At 39.7% G+C, this 25,453-nt stretch overlaps 1 protein-coding gene across 2 annotated transcripts in view; it reads right to left on the bottom strand.

Annotated features, from left to right (window-relative positions):
- dagla (diacylglycerol lipase, alpha) overlaps positions 1–25,453 on the bottom strand; it is a 41,341-nt gene that overhangs the window by 11,244 nt on the left and 4,644 nt on the right. For both annotated transcript variants that reach the window (XM_063475037.1, XM_063475038.1), the window contains exons 2-14: positions 9,688–9,789; positions 9,339–9,550; positions 9,066–9,167; positions 8,839–8,977; positions 8,589–8,676; positions 7,723–7,857; positions 7,550–7,627; positions 6,786–6,910; positions 6,278–6,428; positions 4,345–4,428; positions 2,758–2,835; positions 2,405–2,485; positions 1,995–2,137 (exon numbers count right to left, since the gene is read on the bottom strand). In XM_063475037.1, the coding sequence (XP_063331107.1) occupies positions 1,995–2,137; positions 2,405–2,485; positions 2,758–2,835; positions 4,345–4,428; positions 6,278–6,428; positions 6,786–6,910; positions 7,550–7,627; positions 7,723–7,857; positions 8,589–8,676; positions 8,839–8,977; positions 9,066–9,167; positions 9,339–9,550; positions 9,688–9,782 (1,511 nt within the window). In that variant the 5' untranslated portion in view covers positions 9,783–9,789. The remainder of the gene's footprint in view (positions 1–1,994; positions 2,138–2,404; positions 2,486–2,757; positions 2,836–4,344; positions 4,429–6,277; positions 6,429–6,785; positions 6,911–7,549; positions 7,628–7,722; positions 7,858–8,588; positions 8,677–8,838; positions 8,978–9,065; positions 9,168–9,338; positions 9,551–9,687; positions 9,790–25,453) is intronic.

The raw sequence follows: 25,453 nt of genomic DNA, 5'->3' as shown, positions 1-25,453 counted from the left end.
AGTGCTTTAGTGGGGCTTATACTACTTCTACTCATGCTTTTCTTTAGCCACCCCTCTTCTGTGAAATCTTGTGACAGCAGTTTAAGAACTGCCATGTGTCGTGATGATTTTAACAGAATACTAAAAGGTGCACTGCAGCATTTAATTTCCTCTTGGTACAAACTTCCTTCCAGTACAATTTGCATAGCAAACAGTTATCCAGCTGCATGGTGGTATGCAGTGTTAACTGTGCACAGTCAAAATAAAAATCAACTCTGAACCACTGGACCAAAAATAGGCTACATCGTTACAAAAAAAGATGATATGAAAGTACAAACCACAGCTTTGGGGTACTTGTCCACAGTAAAATGCACCACCTTGCACCTACACTTAAAGGAGAATATAATTCTTCTCAGACTGAGGAACGAGGCTTCCTGAGGGGATGGGTAAAAGAAAGAAAATGTTTATAGCAATGTCCATCTCTGCAGATCTGCTACATACGCCGGGTCTATCATCATTTTCAAATAATTCAGTTACTGTGAAAACTGTGACAGGATTACACAAAATTTACCAGAAATCTGTAGCTGCATCCATCAAAGCTGCGTTTCATCTACCAGAATGTCAATCAGGATACCTGCTTCCTCTGATCTGCTTCAGGAAGATACTCTGACCAATCAGTGGCAACTAAAGGAGGATTTAAAACCACAATTCCTCAAGCCCAGAAAGCAAATCCTCAAACCTGCCTGAAGGCCATTTACTGCACATATTTCCCCAGTAATTTCTCACTGCTTTCCTGTCCTAAAAAGCAACCCCCCAAAATAAACGTCTCTTGGTTTAGCCTCAAAATATTGGTTTATATTTCCTCTTTCATGTTGCTCTCCCCTGAACTAGTTTCTTGAGAGTGAAAGAGTTTGGGCTTCTACTTCCAATTCACCTCCTCTCTCTTCATTGTTTGTTTGCCTCTACAATTAAATAAGGTTAAAAAAAAAAAAAAGGAAACTGGGAAAAACAAACAAAAAAACAAACTGGACCACTTTGCTCATACTGATATTGTTAAAATCACAAGAATTGTACATATAAACAGAAATTTCTCAGCTCTGTTGAGAAATAAAGTGAGTAATAGCATTGGTATGTATTGCGAAAGAAGACCCAGAACAACATGAAAAAGACCTACTTGATAAAAATCTTCTTGGATTTATGCCTGAATTTATAGTAATTCCTTATGACCTGCTTGTTATTGGTTTATAAAAATAGATTGTAAGCATTAAAGAGAAAGTGTTTCTGTCACACATCCTGAGCATCCGATTTTTTAACTCACACATGTGATAGGGGAAAAACCCCCAAATAAAAAACAAAACAAAACACAAACCCCTCCCTGCAAAGAGATTTAAGCCAGAGCCAAAGTGAAACAGCACAGAAATAAAATAATTGACCAACTTGTATCAAAATGCCAGAAACAACTGGAGAAAACAAGGATTTCTGTCAGTAAAAAAAGAAAGAAAAAAAGAGTCACTGGCTTTGCTGTATGCAGGCCAGTAGCATTTGCACGAGTAGTCAACCCCAATGGCCACTGGAAGCACGGGGGGGGGGAACCCTGCTGCGATAGAAAAACTTCATATCAAGTATTAACTAAAAGTTTTTTCATTCCCCTGCACAGTGCCAGCACAGATGAGTTTTCAGTCAGAAACTGACCGAATGAGAGACGCAAACTGCTTGGAAGACGAGATCGCAGCAATGGTAGAGGAGATTGATGCCAGTCAACATGTATTCTTGGGTGGTGTATATATAGCTGGCTGAAAATTATGTATCCATGGTTTTCTGCCATACTCAAGATCACTTTTATAAATGAGCCCCCAAGTAAACAAGCAAGCGGGAGTGAAACTAAACATGTGACAGACTTGTGAACATTACCAGTGACAAAAAAACAAAACAAAAACACGCTTTAAGTAACTTCCTTTGTAATGCATTCACACCGCAGTACTGATACTCTGGGATTGGGATCCAGATTGACTCACCTAAGAAGGCCACCGGGTGGAGAATAAGAGTAGCAGTGAAGTGTTGGGTACTGAGGTCTCAGCAGGAAGGAGAGAATAGCAGCAGTGCCTGCACCGAGAGAATGCCCGACTATCACCAGCCCATAATGCATGGTGCCCTTGTTCTGTGTGAGACAGCGAGAGTCATTACATTCACAAGAGCACACTTGTTACCACAGTGAAGACAATCACTTAAAGAAATTGCCTCTGTTGCTGTTTGCCAAATAAATTGTTGTATACACTACAGCCAATATTACGGTAATGTTACGCAGCCAGTGTGGCCTTGACTAAAGTACTACAGTGACGCCAATAAAAATACACTGTACAAATTCTTATAAAAAAGGATCATCATTCAGCCTGCCATACTTTACACAGTATACTGAGTCATGTACCAAGTCTCGTCCAAAAGCTTGAGACAAGATCATTTCCTGCTCCAGTTTCTTCTTAATGTATTCTGCTGAGTAAACCATTCCCTGGGAGGAAAGAGAGAGAGGGGGGGGGATTCAGTGGATGGAAGATGATGAGCGAGAAAGAAATATGCACAGGAAGTCTGTGTCATCACTCCCTCATTAAAACACCCAAAGTAATTATTCTATTATTAACAACGTAAATGACCTTTGGAGTATAGGATGTACTTTGCTTGTTGAAAGTGCACCATGGAGAACACAGGAAAGTTAAAAGAGAAAATCTCAGGAGACTGTAACGCTGAGATGATGTATCATAGGCGAGTCGTTTAATTTCTGACCTTGTGGCCAAGCCAGGTGCCTTGCTGTTCCTCCACAGGCAAACGTTCAGAGTCCCCCGTCAGATCAGTCAGGGCGTCCTGATCCGCAAAAGGCAAATTCAAATGTGACGAAGCACAAAGCAGAATACCACAAGTGGAGGCGGGGATCATAAAAAAAGAACACCTTAATAATAAAAGATGCCAAACTATGTACAGGAATGAAAAAAGTCATTATAGTCCCCTCTGAAAACGTGACTATTTGTTATATAACTGTACGTGGATACACCAAGAGCAGTAAGACTGTAAGCTCACAGAGATTACGTGATTAAAGTGTCTGACTCACTTCAACTTTATATTTAAGAAGTCACGATTGCGATAATGTTTCATCACTTCCATTAACAACAAAAAAATGATGATTTGAACCACAGAACCATTTCTCAAACACGCAGACAGTCCTGATGTACCACTTCTGTTGTTGCAAAAGCAGCCCAACTACTCTATTCATTAACAAAAAAGTTTCAGTGTCAGTTATCCATTTTCAAATATGCAAATACTGTATTTTTTCTGAATGCAAGGTACATTCTTGAATTACACTATCTCCTGCAGAGACTGCACGATCAGGTGCAAGCTCAAACTAATCAGTATATAGATAGTCTACAGGATCGGCAAAAACACCAGCTATGAAAATAAAGCAAAGGTTAAGTGCCTTAAACCTGCGTTGTATTTAGAAGCCACCAGGGGGCAACGCCTACAGTTGCAAAAAAAAAAAAAAAAAAAAAAGACTTGCAATTCTTTACAAGTCAATAGGAAACCAGCTTTCCAACTTGACCTCTGGAAACAACTGTCTGCTTATTTTATGGACTCGGTCACTCCTTTTTGGTCCTTTTTTAAATATGTTTCAGACAGGAGGCCTGTACGTGGTACATTAGCCAATGAGCTCATTGTTAGCAAGTGCAGGTGTGGTTTCACAGTCAGACCTGCCTCTCTCTGACTACATCTGGTTTCAAAACATAAAGATGGATTGGGCACCCTTATCTCCAGGCTTCAAAAATGAATGAGTGGCGTTACAGTAGCGACATCCATCTTTTATAACAGTGTATGAAAATAATGCTGCAGTAATCATTAGGGATTCTGCATGTTCATAAATACTGCAAATGCTTCTTTAATCTTTGTGGCGTTCTTGTAAATGTTCCACTCTGCATGCGTTCTTGTTTGTTACACTGATAAACTGGATGTTTTTGGCTAGCTGGGAGCAAAGCTCAATGGGATGCGTAGTGAGCTGCCTCTTAAAAGCCAATTTGCTTTTATTATAAAACCATGATTAATCTCTCAGCTGATGGTTCAGTTCAGTTTTAACACTGCTCAGGAATTTTCACAAATGCTTATGTAAAAAAAAGCGGATAGGACATTTATCTCTGAAGGTGGACAGTCCTGTTTCTGCTCTATGTGTGAAAAGGTGTAGGAGTTTGAGAACACTAAACCATGAGAACTTCACCTGCTTTGGAGGTGGTGTTGTTGTGAGGAACTGAAGAGAATGGGGTCGGACAATATTTTGAGAGCCTTAGAGAAAGATTTAAATAATCACAGAAATTTAAGAAAGAAAGTCACCTTTGGAGAAAGAGTTCCTCTGATACTGATGACAACTTTCTTTTTTTCGTGATCCACTGCCACAAAAAATGGAGTCTCGTAAACCTGTATGAAAGATGCAGATTGAAGCAGAGCGCACAGTGAAAACTGGTTAGAACGTGAGAGGATCGTGAGTGGAGAAAATGAGGGGAGGGCTAAGAGTTGTGCATCACTGTTTCACTTGGAGCCCAGCAACCACAGCAGTCATTGTCATCAAACCATTCTACTTGGCACAGTGCATGCTCATAAAAGAAATTTATAGATGGAAAGTCAGCGCAGGCTGGCTGCACTCTGCATAACAAATCATCGATGTGTTATAGCTCAACTGCTAGTTTGAGAGCTGCTGGAATTTAAACAAACATAATTATGATGATAATTAATTTTCACTGTCATTAGGAAACTAATCAAACAACTACTTTTTCCTAAACTGTTTTGCAGGACATGCGTTTAAAGCAGAGTATTGGGGACCAATGCATAACTGGAGTGTAATTAATTCCACTAAGAGCCAAAGTGGACCTACTGTAAGAAAATACTGGCAGCAGCCAGTGGCACCCCTCAGCCTCCGAGTGGATGCACCAGTGGTATGAATTTCAAAATCCTGCTTTGCGTTCAAAATCCAAATTTTCAAGTTATTGCATTCATAAGATTTTCAGAAAACCTGACCTTTAACCTTGAGGTCGAGGTACCTAAGATTTGAACTCGTCAGAGATTTTTTGTGGATACTCTCTATGGTATCAATTTGAAACTCCTATGTTGTTTCGTTCTCGAGTTATTGCATGCACAAACTTGGGTGTCAACATCACCCTCCCAGCAGGATGATGATAATACCCCACCAGCTGTAAGAAAGCAAAATACTTTATGTTGTGTGTTTGACTTGCAAACTTATTGTAAATCTATTTTTTTAAATTATTTGGAATTAGGGCAGCATGGTGGCGCAGTGGTTGGCACTTCACAGTAAGGTCCTAAGTTTTAATCCACTCTGACGCCTTTCTGTATGGAGTTAGGTACTCTTACTTCCTCCTACAGTCCATGCATGGCATTAGCTTAACTGACTATGCTAAACTGTCTGCAGGTGTGGATGTGGGCAGGAGTGGCCCTGCGACAGATTGGCCTCCCTCCGAGGGTGTAACCTGCCTCTCATCCTATGATAGCTGGGAAAGGCTTTCAGCCCCTGAAACCTTCATTTAGATAAGCATCGAAGAAAATGAATGGATGGACAGATGGACACAAAACTACATTTGTGGCTGTGACATTAAGGCCTAGCAGTCCATCCAGTAGTGTTTATGCACCACCTCAACTGCCTTATTACATAACAGTTTTGCAAAACAAATCTACATCTGAAGCAGAAAAGCCACCAACATGTTACACGACACAGGGTTTAAACAAACCATCAGCGTTACTTTCCTTGTCAGGAAGGAACGCAGTTGTTGCTCTGTTGTCACTACATTAACAGATAAAATGCATGTTCTCCATCCACATAATAAACTGAAGCAAAGTGTGACAAGTACATGAAGTAAATTATGATGTAGGGTGGGTGTTGTTTTTTATGCTGTGAGCAGAAATGCTGTACCGAGCACATTAATGGCACACTTCCCCTCTACAGCTGCACGTTAAGATTCTGTGCATGACAGTCTTGAGCAGAATCAGTGACAGGCTTTACATTGTTCATCATCTCCTGAAAACACACTTGAGTTACTGCAGAGGATGTTGACACATCTCTCAGTTTTTGCAACATATATGTTGCAAAAACTTTTAAACACACAAAATGGATAAAAATCATGGCCAAAACCACAAAATAAATCAACTAAATAATAAGCGGAAAGCTCCTACTATTTGATTGTCTATATCAGTCCTTTAGGGCATTGTGAGCTCTAAGACTCTGATTGCACCTTTAATTATTTACTTGGTCACTTACAGCATCGTGGCAGGATGTGTAGACAATGTGGACCTGCTTGAGGTCATTATCCAGGAAGTGCCTGCGTATGGCCAGGACATTACAGCCGCAACAATTGTCCTCTTCCACTGTCACGGACTGAGACAGCCGAGATCCAGACACAGATGTACAGCTGTCCAAAAACAGGAAGATGAGAAGAAAACAGGATGTCAACCAAAGAAAGAACAAATCAATGTTTAAAAAAAAAAAAAAAAAAAAAATAGATGAAAGAGACACGAGAGAAATACAGTACGTTGGTAAGATTACAGGGATATAATTAGTATCCCGATGCAGGCAATCTGGATATGAGTATGTGATTAATTCTACATTGCTTGTGCCAGTGAGTGGGTCTAAGTAGAGTGGTATTGTCTCAGTGGATTACCACTTGGCAAGTGTTGACGCATGTGAAATTTGATCCGCACTGGAAAGGCTCAAGAGACACAGAAACCAAATAGATCAAAACTGTGCGGGTGTATGTTTGAGTGCTTACGGGCAGGAGCTGGCGAGGCGGCACAGCCCACAGGCAGGCTTCCTCATCAGGTACATGGGCCAACCATAAGCAGCCAGGGCAAAGAGCATATAATAACACACATCCTTGTACATGTTCATCTCAGCCTGAGAGAGGAAAAGGCAGACAGATGGACAAACACAAACACACACACACGCTTGCATCAGAGCAACTTGAGACATCATTGAGATCTTCAAATATTATTTCAGTTGAACACATACTGTGTTTGCTGTTGGTGTGGTATGTTTGCGAGCAGACACACTAACAGTGAGACACGTATACTGTTCACGCTGCAGAAAAAAATTCTGTTACACCAAGAGTTCTCATGGGACTAATCATTGAACATGATGCAAAACCACTGTGCCCCCCACCATGTACACTGAAATATAAACAAAACTAAGTTTTATGTAGCCAATATCTAAGGGATGCTGAGACTACATCTTAATTTGTCACAATTTCTTCCATTGTCATTTGTACTGAAACACCTTGAGAAAAATAATGGCATCCTGTGAAACCTTTATTATAATTGCCCTCTCTTTATGCAACATGTGCAATAACTTTGCATTGACAAAACATCTTTCAAGGGTAAATATGACTCAGGAGAGCTTTAAAGAACAAGAAATGCATGTCACATTTCTGCAATGATTTTATCAATTCTAACTTTCATAAGAGTCCATGTGGTTTGGAATGGGATTTAAAAACAGAAGTCAACCTTTTTGAAAGTGCATCACACAGAAGAAACTCACCGAGTTCTTGAGGTCCAGGTATCTAGTGTTACGAGTGACAGGCATTCCTGATAAGAAGGCTAAAATGTCATTGTTGGCCTTTGGAAGAAAACCAACAAAGACATTATTAAGATCAGAGTATTTATAAACATTTTAAACTACATATTTTTGCATATTAAAATAGACAGTAATACCTGGTCCAGGATAGATGATCTCTTAGACCTCTGTCTCTGGCGGAGCAGTACCAGACCAGCAATAATGTCACTAGGCACAATGTCCAGGTCTCTGAAGAACTCTGCAAAAAGGCTGGCCACCTCTGAATACGCATCCTGAAGGAAGAAGCATAGATCAGAGAATGCTGGTAGAGCACAGCAATGAAAGGAAAATGAACTACAAAAGCCAGCAAAGGATGCATGTTATGAGCATGTTATCTTTAAAGTGTTTATTGCTTAGTTCAGACTACACACTATTGCCAGTAATGACCAGGAAGGAGTAGAGACCAAAAATTAATGTCTCTGATGTCATAATCAGGTAAACACAGATTCAGATCACTGAATCACTGAAGATATGGTGAGGTTTTGGATTCTCAACTTAATACTAATACCTTATACCAACTGATGAATACCAATATACATGATCATAACCAGGTTTTTATTATCAGTCACATGGCCACCTATCCACTGGAGCTACCTACTCGCCAGTGAACCGTATCTTTAAATGTGTTCACAATTTTTTACTTTTTTTTAATTTCATGACTTAAGATGTGCAGGGATTGTAATCAGAAATACAAACAAATCCCTTCACTGTACATGAGATTAGCTTTTTGATGGCAGCTTGTTATCTGGAATTAATTTATGTCACATTTTTATTTCACATTAAAAGCTTAATGTCACTGGTAAGCAGCTGAGCAGAGCAGCTGTATGCCACAGTCAAGATTAATCCAGTCAGGGCTTATTCTAATGACCGTCTTACTGAACATTATACACAAGCAGTGGTTTTATTCCTTTATATTTTCAAACTCAAGGAAAAAATCTTAAGTGTGTTTTGTTTTGCGACTCACCGATTGTGTATCTTGGGCTCTTGTGCAGCACATGAAAAACTTTAGTCTCCTGCTCCAGCTGCTGGCTTGGCCTTCCTCTAGCCTGTGTCTAATCAAGGGGGGGAAAAAAAGTTCTCTCACAATTGAACTAGTGTTCGAAAAAAAACCAAACAAACAAAAAAAAAAAAAGAAATGGGGTGAAATCTGATAGGTAAAATCTAAGAAATATAACAACGAGATTAGCTTTTCGACCCCAGCAGCCTGTTGATACCTGAGCGTGTAAGTAGTGAGGTTGCGCTGACGCCGACGGGTTGCCTTCAGCTTGACAAAAGTCCGACCCGTGGGATCAAAAGTACACATGAGGGTAATGCAAACGCTGAAAATTACCAGCCAGTTGCATACAACAATTCCTGCAGAGAATATTAAAACATTATTCAAAAAAAAACCCCTTTTTACTTAAACCTTTCTCATTCTTCTTCGTATCCACGTTTCACTCACCCAAAGCCAAGTTTTTGGCAGTGACATCAGAGCACGGTTTGTAATACTGGACAAGCCAGGCAATGCCCACGACAGCATACACGAGCTCAACCAACAGAATAGCTGGAGAGAAAAAGAGGGAGAGTGTGTGAGGACACTCAAGATCAATTAGTAAATGTAAAAACTATACAAACTAAAAAAAAAAGTAATGCACCACTTTCAATCATACATAGTGTCAGGACGCAAAAAAAAAGACCCAAAAAACCAAAAACTTTACATCTCAGTATGTCTTACCTAGCCGAATGTAAAGGACATACTGTACAGCTTCCCTGGGCTGTGTGTACAAAATGCTGCCCCTCATGCTCAACCACATGATGGCGCTCTCACATATAAGGCAGCTGACCAGGATGCCCAGGTACCCTCGGCCATGGTCCACCAGGGTTTCCGAACAGGACTTGTCTGAGCCATATGGAAGGCCGAACACAACTACAGACAGAACCACCAACCTAAAAGACCGGAGTAAGGAAGCAATCACACAGACGCTTTTCTTCAGAGATCTACAAACCAAACACTGAAAAATTAAGACCCAATAAATAAATAAATAAATAATAATGTAACTTCTACTGAAGAAACACTGACTCACCATATGCAGTGTAACAAAAACAGGAAGAGGGCGGGCAGCACCAGGTCATCACTGCCAACTGACCAGCGCCGCCGAAACATCACCATTCCAGGCATCACTGCCCTGCAGGAAAACCAAAGGGAGAGAGGAAACATCAGGGAAAGGAACTCTGCTTCATTTTTAATTCACTACGTCTAATTCAGTCAGCATCACCTTGCACGGTGCACAGTATACAGGAAATTTCTGTCTTTAGCTTCAAAGAAGCAGAGCCAAAATGAAAACTCTAAACCAACAACGAACACAACACAACACATGCATCTCTGAACTAAACAGCATTCAGATCATGCCAAGCTCAGCATCAGCAGCCACACAGGGAAGTTTCTTTGTCCTGCATTCCCCCCCCCCCGTGTTTCTTAAACGCACTGCATGCTAAAAGTGAAGAAGGGCTGTGGAGACAATAACACAACAGACTTTTCACCGAAGGGGAAGAGTGACAGATAATGGAAGGTAGAGATGAGGAGATCGAGTGGGTGAGGGACGGTGCAGTGTACGTGTAAGACTTAATGTATAAAAAGCAAGAAAACCAGCTGGACCATATGATGTCACCATTCTGGTTGTAGCCATGTGAAAGAATATCTTTTATGTTATTCGGGGTCCTCCTCCGTTGCACAAGCACTGCAAGATTACTCAAGCTGCTTTGGGCTAAACTGAAATGAACTATAAAAGCAGTGGAGGGAGGGAGAGGGCGACGCAGCTTTCAGTCAAAAAAATATGCCATCCATTATGACAAAACCATTAACTGTAGTACATCTATCAGTGTAGTGAGTGACTTAGTAACTTATGAAGTGAAACATAGTTTTAGGTTTTCTTATTGGTCCCGTTCCAACCCTCCTCTGCCTTTTAGTATTGTTTCAGAACATTTGTTTGAGTTATTGAGAAACTGGCAGCACCTCCCGAGATCACCTTTAAAAAAGCACAGTAACAATAGCTGATAAAGTCTTATTGAATCGTGACACCAAAAAATAGCAGAGAAAATTGCATTATATCCTGCTTAAAGGTTAATGTAGGAATGTGCAAAGAGATCCCGTTTGCCAAGAATAACTACTGCAGCAAAAAGTACAGTTGGATCATAAATGAACACAATGGGTTGACAACTCAAATGAATCACAGAAAGCATGCATGTGTACTAATGCAATAAAGTTTGTTCTAGTGGCAACCAGTGAGATTGGACCGAGTACAGGCACAACAATTTGGTGGTGCAACAAAATTCTTCATTTGGCGTTCCTTTGTTAATATCTTCCAAGTTTCTTCACACCTCTGTTTCCTGACTTTATATGTGTGGTTGTAGCTTTGCACATGACTTCTGCTTCACTCCAGTTAAAGTTAACTGGAGAAAATGCTTACAAATGTTTTCTGCTTGATCATGTAGTGCCACAATCGTCGTACTGTTAGATCTTTAAGCTAAAGTCAACGCATGCATCCACCACTGGCACTTTAACAAGGTGTTGAGAATACAGTTTAAAAACATTAAAAGAAAAGCTCCCTCTCTGCTGAACACTGACTTGGTGCAAAGAATCACATTTCACAGTGTCCTCTCAAATACGGCCTTTTTACTGTAAACAACAAAGAAGTATGCACCTAAAAGCTTCTTGACCTAATAATGATGATCGACTCACGGATATTATTTTCTGAAAGGACTTCCTTTTAACAAAGATTATCAAAAGTTGTTGCTGTCTTGCACTAAAAAGAATAAGGATTTTAAAAGAAGAAGGAAAAAAACCCATCAGCACTAATAATCTTAAGTGGTATTATAGAAGGGTAACTGTCAAATTAAATGTCAAAGACTTGAAGACAAGGAGCCTCTTCAGCGATCGGCAAAATAGTTTACTCCCATGCATTTTCCCCCTCTTATCCAATTCAGGACCGCCGGGGTGCTGGAGCCTATCCCAGCAGTCATGGCAGGGCCAAAGGCAGGGTACACCCTGGAGAGGTCGCCAATCAGCCACAAGGCTAATGAAGAGAACCGCCATTTAGCCCAACCCCATCGATGTTTTGGGATGGTGGGAGGAAGTGAGAGCACTCGGAGAGAACCCACTCTTTCATATCAAAATACTACAAGTGTTATAATGACATACTACTGTAGTTCAGCACGTCACAATGAAAATGAGCCATCCAGCGAAGCTTAAGTTGTGAAATAAGCTTGAAATCTAAACAATTCTTTTGCATACAACATACAGTTTGCTTGTGATTTTTACTTCAAAAAGAATCCACCTAATTACCTGTGAAAAAAGAAATCAAAGAAGAAGAAAAAAGTCATTCATTGAGCCATTTGTGCAACCACCTACATAGCTCTCAGCAGGGATGTGTAGTATTACACAAAACACTGGCATTTTCTCTGTGCAGATCTGGAGGTCTTTTTTTTTGTTAAACAAAACCTTCACTATTCTCTTACTGCACAAGCAGTAACACAAGAAACACTGTTGTCAGAATGGATTCCCATGCCCCCTTCTCCTCTTTTAAGTCTGACGGACCTTTAACTCAGAATAAAATTTAGGCTATTCACAGTCTAATAGTTTAACAATAGAGAGATAAAAGTTCTCCCCTGTATTCATGTTAAATCTACTTCAAACTAAATTAGTCTTTTACATCAATTTCCAGCTCCATATTCCAATAAGGAAAAGCATAATAGGCCCTCTTTAAACTGAACCAGATCTCAGACTTTTCTACACCTTTATTCAGTAATGAGATCTCCCATTTGGTCCGTGGATAAGTACCCTTTGAGCTTAAACACCTGCACTGATTTGCATTGTCTGAATATAGATCAAAGGTTTTCCTTATTGTTTGGGACAAACGTAAAAATACTAGCCCACACACTCCTACAATGTTGTAACGTTCCTTTATCAGATCATCAACTGGGATTACATGCAACTGGAAAAAACAACAAAAAAAAAAAAAAAAAAAAAAAAAAAAAACAGGAAAAAAACGAAAAACGGGGAAAAAAAACAAAACAACTAATGTAGACAATTCCAGTTTACAAATGATGAGTACTACCAAAAGTGAATGCAAAACTCATGTTCCATAATTTACTTAATCTTTCATAATCATATACCCATAATGAACTCAAATGGATTACTTTTATGGGTTGTATTTAAAATGAAATACACAATTCTCTCCCTGTCTATTCTACAATGAACTGCTAACATGATAGTGTTCGCAGTTAGAAACTCACCGATTTTGCTAGGTTTGGTTGGCAACTACGTTGCTCAAACACAATTGTAAGAACCAGCCATGTAAAATATCTGCCTCCTCAGATATGGTCCCAACTCTGCCAATAAAGCCCCCTTTTCCATTAGTACCTACTCAGTACAAGGTTCCAAATAGATCTTCAATATGGAACAAGAAGAAGTTGGAGTGAGACAAAACAGTTTTTTGAGCATGCAATTTAGTGAAAATACGCTTAAACTGAAACAGGCTGTATAAGTTCAAGATCCAACTTAGGAAGTGCTGCATCCTATTTTTGCTTCAATTATATTTAGAGATTTTGGTCCATGGCGACATGACAGCATCCCACAGTTGTTGCAGATTGCTCAGCTGTAATCCATGATGTGAATTTCCTGTTTCACCACATCACAAAGATTCTCCACTGGACTGAGATCTGGTGACTGTGAAGGCAATTTGAGTACAGTGAACTCACTCTCGTGTTCAAGAAACTAGTACCCTCTGGTCATAAATGAACGGCAACTGCACTCATTCAGGTTACCTAATGAAGTGACTGGTGAGTATAATTAATATCATCCACAGAATTTAACCAATAGCGGATTGCATGCCACACTGTAAGGCCATCTGACTGCCCACCCCTTCACAACAGTGTTTCGTAGGGCTGGGCGATATGACCCAAAATTCATATCTCGATATTTTTTAGCTGGATGGTGATATACGATATATATCTCGATATTTTTTTTTTTAAAGCCATAAGGTAAGAACAAAAAGAGAGTTCTTAGTCAAAGCTGTGTCCCAGATGTCACACAGGCACTTTTATTAACATACAGCATAGATGTACATGAAGAAATTACTCAAAAATAAATTATCAGCATTTATTAAATAATAATGCTCCATAAATAAAAGAAAACAATGTTGTTTTTGTGCATAACAAAAAGCTCACAATTGTGCAGTCAAAATGTAAACTAAAAGACGATGAGCATAATAACAAAGACAGACAGATTTCACAGCTGCTCTATTCCCAAGTGACTGACAGCCTTGAGTTTGAAATCCTCTTTGTAACCGTATGCCTACATTTTATTATATATATATATATATATATATATATATATATATATATATATATATATATGTATGTATATGTGTATGTGTGTGTGTGTATATATATATATATGATATAGATGTGTCTGTGTGTATAACTAGACTTTATGCATATTATATAAGGTGTAGCTATATAAATATATAAATATATGTACAACTCTGTGTATATATGTTTATGGACAGGCATGCAATGTAGTGACAAGGATTGACAAGATCTAATATTGCATATGAGAAATATTGCACATAGAAACTACCATGGTGTATAGTACGCTGCAGGTAAGGAAGGAAAGTAGCCTTGCAGGGGAGGAAAGACCCGAATCTCTCATGGTTAGGGGTTGGGGGAGGGTGTGTTTGCACAACAAAAGCAGGAGAACAATGGAGCTGAAGACCTGTGAAAATCTCAGCGGGGTGCCAAGAGGTGTTAAGGTCGGGGGGAATTTACGCAAATTTGCGCAGGCTAGTAAATCTAGTAGTAGGGACTTGCACCAGGGAAAAAAAGGCTCAGTAATTCTAGTGTTAACAGGTGCCATTTATGGCCCTTATACACACACAATACGGTAATATTACGTTGAAGCACAGTACGTATCACTCCGCGACGCCCCTGTGGGCTGCATGTCGTTAGCGCAGTTAGCGTCCAGCCCCACGCACGGGGCGATCCGCGGTAACTCGTTAACGAAGATTTGCCGTGTTCATCTTGTCGTTGCCTGCAGGTGAAGCTATGGGGGAGGGGGAGTTGTGTTCAGTGAAGGAGAGGCGAGGCCCAGTAACGCAGCGTAGAGACAAAAGTGGACGAAAGAGAGGCAAACTTGCGGCTCCACAAGTATAATTATAACGTAACATATACTATATCGATATAAACGATATTGTCACATCTTATATCTCGTATGAAAATATATCGATATTTTTTTAAAAAAAAAACTCGATATATCGCCCAGCCCTAGTTTCCAGCCCCACCAATAACCAGATAGTGGCTGTTTCAATGATATAGCAAGAGCTCAGAAATTTTTTATTTAAAGTTCATCTTCAAAATCTTATAAATAACACACCAAAAAAACCCTGTTATTTCTTGTGAAGCTGGCAAAATTATTACAGTGAAATTTATGCCCAGGAACAACTAATTCCTTCAGTGTTTCAGTGACACAAAAATGTTTTCACAGCAACACAGCCTGAGCTGTGCTGGCACAGGATTACAAAGAGGACAATGCATCAAAGCAAAGGGGTCAAACCACGAGCAGTAAAATGTGTGAAGGTTTTGGTTTCAATCAAAGCATTACAGCAGGTGGTTTCACTGATTGGCACACTTAACGTTAGACGACAGACAGCACAGTGAAATCAGCTGCTGTTGTGTTTGGCTGAAAAAGTTTACTCTCAGTCTTCCACAGCAAATGGTGTAATAGCCTGAATGCACAGTTTTGGATAAATGCAGTAAATATTCACAGAAAAGGAGGCAATGCACAAAAAAAGAAAAGAAAAGGCAACACATTATTCTAAAAGTCATAACACAAATGTTGATCTTCAGATTCCAGCTTTTATAGCTATTCGGTCTATGAAATGGCTCCTCAGCTTTGTGTAAGAGAGCGAGGGGAAGCAAGAAAATGTAAATTGACCCAGGAGTCATCTTAGCTCTAGTTGTGAAACTCTATCTGGGTTGGAGTGGCATTAAAGAGGACAGTGGAAGAAGGGAGGGAGAACAAAAATTAGGGGACAGAAATAAGGAAACATCTGAACTCCCCCCCCCCAAAAAAAATCTCATTTAGGCCAAAACAATCAGGCCAGTAAAGAAAAAAAAATTAAGAAAAATCTTCCACACCAACAGGGACACTTATCAGCTCTCTCCTCCAGGCCTGCTGGTACGATAAGACTTAAACTCCCAGCAGAGGCGTCAAAAGTGGAAAAAAAACCCCAACCCATTACAGCATGGTTAGAAATTGAATAGAGTAAGAGAGCGACAGTTGCTTTTGTGTAGTGCAAATCTCCTCTGTGAAGTTTGTTCATGTGAAAGTGTCAGATATATGGAGGTCTTTTTGTGTCTGGTGTTTGGGGGCTTTGTTGTATTTTTTTTTTCCTCAAATGTCATCGTTTTTTGCAACAAAAAAAAAAAAAAGTGCCACTGAACAATTCCCTCCCTTCATCCGAGCATTTGCTAAATTACGTATCCGAACACGACGTACGCAAGCTGCCTTAAACCTGATTTATGCTTCAGTGGGAAATCTACGTCGTGTAGCTGAACCTCTCAGGAAATGCAACTAAACACTGGGCTGATGCAGCCTGCAGCTATTGTCATTGGCCTCTTCAGTCCTGTTGATTCCTCCTGTACATTTCCAGCTACATTTCACAACATTTCTTAAATTTATCAGTGAGAGAATAACAACCATAGCCTCAGTTAACGAAGGCTAATCATATGATCAATATAAGGATTTACAAATGTCAGCAATTTCCTTCAGGGAGATTGCTTAAACTATCATAATTGATGTGAGAGAATGTATCAAGAAGTGGAAAAAAATAGAGGGACAAATATGCTTGCCCCTGAAAAAAATTAAATGACCACAATAAAGAGTGAGGACCCAAGAGGGGAAAAAGTTCCAACATTTTATTTGTTTCTATTGGCCAGATCCGCATTCAAAACACCAGGACATGGTTGTTAATGTGTAATGCACCAGCACAAACATAAATGGCACCAACAGCGTCGGCCACTTACATAGGTTAGTCGTAGGCTCTACAAACGACTGGTATACATTCTGCTGTCTTCATTCAGCTACCAAATCAAGACCAACTTGCTGGATGGATGGAGCTAGATCATCTACTACGAAGCAAGTCCAATATACCCAAGGTATTGTTACCTTATCTGGATTCATTTATCGAGACACTGGCAATCAGGGTAAATGGTCACACGAAGCTGGTTATCAACTCACTAAGATAACTCAGGATTTCCCCTCCACGCTCACACGAAAGGGGAGGCTTTGCCAGCATCAGACTAATCACAATTATGAATAAGTGCTGGCAGCAGGGTGGCTCCGTTTACAAAGGAAGATTGAACTATACTATGGGAAAAATATGAAGCAGTTAAACATGAGACAGTTGGAAAGCAACACAGCTGCTGCAGGCCAAGCAGTGATATGAGTGTGCATGTGAGAGCTGTAGAGTTATTTAGTATTAAAAGGCCTGTATGAATGCATGTAAGCTTTATATGCTTTGGTCAGTAATTTGGAAGAGGACTACTATATACAGTATAGTCTAACTGAAGCCAGGAAACAATGCAAAAATTCCCACTGTGAACATTGATTGTATTTTTCAAAGAACTGATTGGTCAGTAGGCAGTGATTGTATACCTGTTGATCTCCAATTTGGTGGCAGTTAGGGGTCTCCAACTCCAGTCCTCTAGAGCTACAGTTCTGCAGCTTTTAGATGCATCCTTGTTCCGACGCACCTGAATCAAATGAATGGCTTGTTACCAGGCCTTTGCCAAATTTGATGGCATGCTGAAGAGGTAACCCAACCATTTGATCCAGCTGTGTTGGAGCAGGGATGCATCTAAAAGCTGCAGGATTGTGCAGGTTACCTGATTATTACTTTAACTGATGTTTTAGCCTTTACTGGTCCAGAAGTTTAAAGGTTTTGGTTACTGTTTTTTTAATACTCTTTAAAACTTGTACATTTGGCATATGTACTTATGTATTTTTGCTGAAAGCATACATGAGGGCGCTACTAGCGTACGTAACCACTGTTGACTTTACTGCTCCTCTTCTTTTCCAGGACTAAAAAAAAAAAGACATTTAATCTCAAGAGTCATTGTCTAAATAAATACTACAGGTTTATTTTATGTGTCACCTAGAGCATTAGATCACTGAAGCTAAAAAACTATGACACACACACATGTTCCTAACTTTAATTAACCTTATCAGAATAGATGCATTTAGGGAGAGTGGTGAGTATCTGTCCAATCTAATTCTTGTTAACACATCAAAGTCAGAGAGTTCATGCATATCAGAAAGTTTCAAGTGTTTTAGAAATCTTGTCCTCATTTTTTTAATTTCTTATTCCTTTTCATGCTGATCTTGTTTGATTTAAACTTACAAGTTGGGGCACCGCTGATTACTTTTCACAATAAGTCACACAAGGTGCCTTTTAAATCATCCTGAGTGATTACTATCTACACTACCATGAGACTGAGAAAAACAGCAAATCTTCAGGTCTGAGAAGCTGGAACAGTCCATTTCTATGAGTACTGTTGTTTTGTGGCTGAAGTCTCATTAGTAATAGTAAGCACAACCACATCCAGGCTGGATTGTGTTGTTCCCATCTTTAATCTATATTCAGATTGGTATCGTCATTTTCAAGGCTTCTGTTTGGCAACAAAGGATCTGACACATTTTAAGGACAGTCAGTACTTCAATTGATTGCTCCAGGGCACCTTAAGAGGTCAGTGTGTACAGACAACTCCAACATATCTCTTCAACCACCAGTGTGTTTTCTAAGTCCATTAGGGAATGACTGGAATGTGACTAGCTCAAGACCAGACTTGAACTTCCGTTTGTGGTAATAAGCATTTTAAGAGGTTTTTCAAAACAGTCGAGAGTACGATAGCGTGCTCATCTTAGTGACATAAGCTAAACCGTGCTGATTACTGTTTCAATCAGTTCAGCATATAACTAATCAGTGCTGGCCTCCAACTACAAAACTCTGAAAGCCAAATTTCATGGACATCTATGACCATCAATCTCATATCTCAACTCGACATCCTCACAAAAAGCAGCTGCGTCCTCAAGGGCTTTCCCATCCATCACACAGAGGACGTTAGCCTATTAGTGGTGCTGTTTGGCCTGCTCTATAGGCATTAGCTGATGCACTTTGACAATTTTTTCACCGCAGTCAAATGCAAACACGTCATCCTGATATTATGCTCATTACATTCCTCCTTCCTTCCACAGGTACACCAGGCTATTTGAGCGATGAAAATGGAAAATACACATGTAAGGAGTGTAATTAGTTAGCGACAGATTAATTGAAGTTGACCTCGATCACAGTTAATGTTTAAAAGGTTCTGGGTCATCATCTAACAGAAAATTGAAAACTAATTGTTTAAAAAAAATTCAAGGGAATTATGCTCATGTGCTCAGGATGTAATGTGCAATTGGGCTTCAGGAGATTAAATCACATTGATTCTCATAAAGCATCTTCATTAAATGAAATATCAAATCTCCATAGCAATTTTAAACCATGTTGCATGTTCAGTGTGCTCCCCTGGTAAACTTAACTTCCTTAATTAGTTTAGAATCTGTGATTAAACCAGAGTGCTGGAGATAGTTTAAATTTAAAGGATATTTGCAACCTGAAAACCAAACAACATTTTAAAGGTAGAAATTAAAAAAAAAAAAAAAAGATATACAAAGGCTGCAAAATCCCGTCCCTGAAATAAAAACAGGACACCAACTCCATGCGAGGGACATTACGTACAAAAACAACAAACAAACAAAAAAAAAAGCCTACCTGGTTCTCCCATAAATTGTTGTTATTTATGGTAACATAATGATCATTTCACAACCAGCACACAGCAAAAAAAAAAAAGACACTTTCTGACAGACTAAGCTGACTAATCCTACTTTCACACATCAGGAATTCACTGTCCTCAAAAAGCCATTATTTCAAGCCAAGCTACACCTGAACACAGTGTTGCTGGAGCACAAATTATGTTGTGAAAAAAATCATTATTGGGACTTGTCATCGGCATAGCACTTCTACAGCTACAGCGATGTAGAGTTTAAATGTAGCTTACTGGACGTTACTACTTGATACATTTTTACTTTCAAAGGCACAAAGTCCATATATTGTTTCGAGTGCTATTTTTAATAACCATAAAATAACCAAAAGAGACAAAGAAAATGTTTCACACCAAGGTGAAAAATACACAACTGTTGCATGGCTGACATAGAAACGACTTTTTATTAACTTCTTTTTTTTTTTATGCGTAGATGTCCTGCGGGTTCGTAGATCTGTCTCAGCAGTGAGCTCGGCATGCCTTGTTTCCCTTTGTTTCGTGGAATCCTTGACTTCCCTAAAATGTAATTACATAACACTTAGGCTTACACAAATTAGATTTCTCTTTTTATATAGTACATATAGCGTTCAATATTGTGAGCACTGGGGGTAGCATATTTCACATCAGCCATCAGTGAAACATAACCACTGTTTGATTTTTCTGCTTTTGTTTTGTTTTTTAAACTTTGAAGGTACACTGATGCACTAAGCAGAGCAAATCTTCACAAACTACGTGACTTTTTATCCTTCCTCAAAATAAAACTATAAATTTTCAAATCCAAATTGTCAATTTCTCCATTGCTGTGCATACTGATCGAATCTGCATGTCTTTTGCTCCATAATATTCACCATGATGCCTAGTCTAGATAAAAGCCAAGCCCATCGAATGTTGATGCTGATGTTAATGGTTCTTAATGAACTGACATTTTTGCTTGGATTTTCAAGCCTTCTTTAAAGCTTCTCATGCAATAAAACGCATTTCGCTGCAGCACCTGAAGCTGCCACGCTCCCTGCCGTGTTCGTAACCTGAGATCAAAAGAGCATCTAAATGTCTAAAACCTGACCTAAAAAGAAACTCTACTACGCAGACAGCTCCAGCGTGAACTGCGGTTCTTGACTCTGCTATGATGGATGCATTCTGCATGAAGCATGAGTCATGCAAACTCTCGACTCTCATCCTGAGCTACAGATTCCATCTGCATCCAAGCCGCGTGCGTTCAGTGGAGACGACAATGTATCGACGCACGTGAGCAATGCTTTTGTGCTCCCCGCGGCTAGGCCCACACCCATGCGATGCAGTGACAATGATGTAGCAACAATGACAGGGTTCCCTTTTCGTCACTATGCCTTTGTCTTTGACTAGGACAAACAAGTTAAACAGGCACAGCACAGCCTCTGAAATGTTTTACAGAGACTGATTCTGTGTGAACTGCACGATGCATCTTATTCACAAGCAAAGCCCTAATGAAATCCCTATTCTCGACTTAGACATTGCCTGTACATGTTTTGAAAAACTACAGTTGTTTTCCCATCTCTACACATAAATGAGCTGTTGCTAACAAAAAGGGAAACGTTACAACTCACCAGGTCTTACTGCTGAAATAATTACACAGAGCACTGCTGACGTATCAATACACTACACCGCTGGGTGAGTCACGAATACTGGACCTGAATCTAAAATCTGCACACACAGGAACCACAACATTCAGCACTGCTGCCCGTTCTTTGTTTTACAGAGAGCAAGTTGTTGGTTGGTATGACTAGCAGCAGGTGTTTTACTATCCTACTCTTCCTCTTCCTGAAAGTGAGCCTGCTGCTGCAGCAGCATCAAGCCAAGTTGTGGCCCACAGCCCGCTGGTTAGAGGCCCTTTATTTTCTATCACACCCTCTCCCTGCGCAACCTCCCCATCTATCAACACTCTAACCAAGCTCAAGAACATTTAGTTCATCAGGCATGCGTCTCCTCACACAGAGGGATGAGAGCAGAACTTACTGAGTGGTTTGAAAACAAACAGCTGAGAAATATTAATCCATTATGATCAGGAATACAATTCCCTGCTCTGAACCAAACATTTCTAACACCACTCACTCTTTTTTACAATAATAAATATTAGAAGTGGGAATCACCAGGCACCCTACATTACGATATTAATGTAATTTTTAACATATCTGGAGTACTGCAATAAGATATATTGTAATTTGTTACGTCACCAAATTACATCCTCAAAGTTAAACTGTTTTAACCAATGGGATAATTTTATCTCACTGCAGTTACTTTTGTGCCACTAAATGAGACTGTCAAACATACCGACACTGCCACTAAAACCTGCCATAAATGTTGACATAAGACAGAGTCCGTCTGCAGTCAGTCTGTGACTCAATGGGGTCATGTGTTGGAAATCTGTCTGCATTTACAAATTAGCCTGTAATTATTTGCAAACCTCTGACAATCTCTCTGAGAGTGATTGCAGTGATTCCAAGTCAGATGTGATTGCTTGCAGAAAATTGACTTCCTATCAGGTGAAACGAGCCCTACTTTGTTACTTTATTTAATAAGAAATTGATATTTGGTGTCCTTGCATGGATTGTGATACTATGCTGTATTGATTTTTTTCTCCCACCCCTAATAAATATGAAAACTTGAAAACTGACACTGACATATTCTGCAATCATACACCGTGTGCTTAAAAGGTCGCTGTAAAAAGGTTTTTTTGCTGTTTTTATGCAGCTTGACTTTCCTCATTTTTTTTCATAGTTACAGCAGTGCATGTTTTCAATGCAAAAAATGACAGCGAAATCTTTTTCATAATTATGTCTTCCAATTAGTGACACACCATACTGAGCATACTGAGCCAGTCATGGACAGAACAGAAATAGCTTCTGCTTAAAGGTTTACCTATTCACAGACACTGTGATACTTTGTGGTGTGAACACCAGTAGACCCTTAGTAACAGGTAACATTTGAACCAACAGAGCAAAAGCAGATTTTGGGTAAACCTATGAGATTACAACAAGCAAGTGAGCTTTTACAGGTTTTTACGGGTTTACACCTTTCTTTAGTCTAACACTACAAAGAATGACGGGAAATTGGGAAGCTCTGCAGGTGTAGTAATCTGTGTATTTTACATCATAACATTAGACAAAGATGGAACATGTTGTCAAGTGGGTGACACTACTTGATGCCAGTCTGAAACATGTTTGTTTTTGTGGGTGTCCATCCAAAACGGCGACAGACAGTAAATACACACTTTTGAGCGATAAACATAGTATCTAATTTTTATCCAAGTTTAGCCTGCTACTAAACTAACAGCTATGCACTATATTCAGTAATTAGTCCACTTTTCAAATATTCACATGACATCTTTTGAACAGAATTAGGTTATGCTACTGGGGTTGCTTGAAAAGTTTACCTGTTAGCTTTTGGTGGGACGTGGGAGAGAGAAGAGGATCTAATGTGTGTCAAAAAAAAAAGAAAAAAAAAAAAGGAGATTCCAGCTTTCACCTGAGGTCTGGCAGGGAATATGCACAATAAATGCATCCTCTAGGTACCTGAAATTCTCTGTAGCACACACACAGTTTCTGCAGCAAATCCTCATCCATAGGATGTAAATATTCATGTGGCCCCTTCAGTTTCTGAATTAAAAATGTATATCTTTGAAGTAGGTAAGAATATAAATTTTGTACATTCACACGAGTGTGTCTGAAATTGTGACTGTACACACAAAATGTACAGGTATAATTTCTGTGACATTTGCGTGCCCAGTTTAAATTATGGAATTTCTTCCATAAGACATTATCTAGTGGAATTGCTTTCTAGAACGGACTGACTCACGTTAATGTTGTGTGATATTTCTGGGGTTATGTGTGAAAGGGTTATTTAACTAGTGCACCATTAAAGGGTGATCTATAATTAAAGAGAAGCTCTGTGGGCACACAGTTGGGCATAGAGGCATGCAGCAGGTAGCTTGTTAGGTCTTCAAAATCAATGGGAATGAGATAGAAAGGAGAATATATATATTTACTTGACGAGACAGACATAGCAGGCTGAAGAGAGTTTGGCATGTAGTGAGGTGTTGGGCACAGTTCTGGAGAGACAGGCTACTAAGAATGTCTACAGAAAATGCTGAGGTTATGCTGGGTTGGCATGACTATGTGACTGCGGCACATAACCAAATCTCTCCGTCTCCTCTGCTCGCTGTCATACATCCATCTGCTCCAGTCTCTCTCTTTTTCTGCCTGGGTCAGTGTTACACTCTGCTCAGATCAAGATTCTCTCCGGCATTTGTCACATCCCCGGCTCTGCTGTCTCTAATGATCCCGTCTCTCCCTGTTCTGTCACACGACAGCACCACTCTGTCCATCCTAAAGAATCTCACCCTCTCTCTTTCTCATCTCCCCATCTTCATGCTCTCTCCTACCCACACACTCATTCAGTATTCATATTTTAGAGGACATTTATGAGCGTGATAGTGAGCGTGTGCATCTGCACCGAAATGGTGCAGATGCACACGCATCTACATTTTCTCCTCCGGCCCTCCCCTTCACAACCCCCCCCCCCCTCTCCCTCCTCTTCCTTATCAAGCTAATCCAGATTCTGGTTTTGGTTTCGCGTTGCTCATCTTTTTTTAGACTGAAAGCCATGTGCCGCTCACTCCTACTCTCCCTCTGCCTCTTTCTCCATCTTTTTCTCCCACCGCCGCCCACTCAATCCCTTTCACCTCTTCCCACTCCATTTTCTCTTCTTCCACTTGATGTGATAGTATGTGCGCCGCAGATTGCATGCGTGTGTTTGTGTATACATGATGATGCTTTTATGTGTTTGTGTGTTCGGCTGGCAACATATGTGGTCTGCCAACCTGTCTGTGGCATGCTGCCACATACTATATACCAATGTGTTTTTCATCGTATGCGATCATATAGTGACTTCATCAATTCTCCCCATGCAACACTCTACTGCAGCCATAGCAATGTTGCATTTCTTGGGAAACATCAAATAGACGTTCTTCCACGTACTTCCACTGAACAGCTGTCTGATCACGGGTGCGGTTTGCAGATTTTGGAAAGCATACACGTCTGTTTGGGAGGGGACGCCGACAAACAACACCTGCCAGATAATCAGTACTAGCTCATTTATGTGTGAATGTTTCCCTTTTATTTATGAGTTATTTGGACCGGCAACGATTCACAGTGAAGAAGACAAAACCTAAAATTCAGGAACATGCAAAGTCTTACATATATAGCGGAGATAACAGGGACTTAAAATAGCAGATTTGAAAATGTTAATTGTGCTGGATCATTTGTGAATTTGCACTTCCAACACCATGTCAGGCAAATACACAGCGGTCACTGGAACACATTTCCACCCTGTTGTGAACTACTGCAAGTTTCAGCTCATTTCAAAGAAAAGTATTCACTATTAAAATCCTGCCTTGTAGCATGATGTAGCCTAACAGGAAAATAAGTACCCTTTAATGCTGAAATGGACTCTTGACACACATGAGAAAATGAAACTCAATTTCAAGGGCCTATGGCATTATCATTTTGAGCTGAATATTTATAGCTCAACTAAAACTGTTCTGTTGCCCTCATTTAATTTCTCAGTTTAGGTGATTTGAAGAACTCGGCAGAAGTGTCTTGTTTAAACGTAAAATTTCACGTGTTGTAAATCCAAAAAACTTCCACTCAGTCTTCCTTTTATACAAGGTGTTTATCACAGCTCAGCCACAGCTACTGGCTTCTGACTCATGCACATGAACAAGTTATTTATGAAAAGCCAAACTTACAAGAATTTCAAAAAAATGAAAATTAATCAAGACAGTCTAAAAATAGCTCAAAGATGCATGTATATTTCATCATCAACTTACAACTTCCAAGGACATTAACTCTATGACTTTACTGTCTACTTATCAATAACAGTACCTTGATCTTTGTA

Source organism: Pelmatolapia mariae, linkage group LG1 (genome assembly GCF_036321145.2).
Source record: "Pelmatolapia mariae isolate MD_Pm_ZW linkage group LG1, Pm_UMD_F_2, whole genome shotgun sequence".
In the NCBI taxonomy this organism is placed as follows: Eukaryota; Metazoa; Chordata; class Actinopteri; order Cichliformes; family Cichlidae; genus Pelmatolapia; species Pelmatolapia mariae.
The sequence above is the reverse complement of the archived record's forward strand: the minus strand, read 5'-3'. Positions and strand labels throughout refer to the sequence as shown.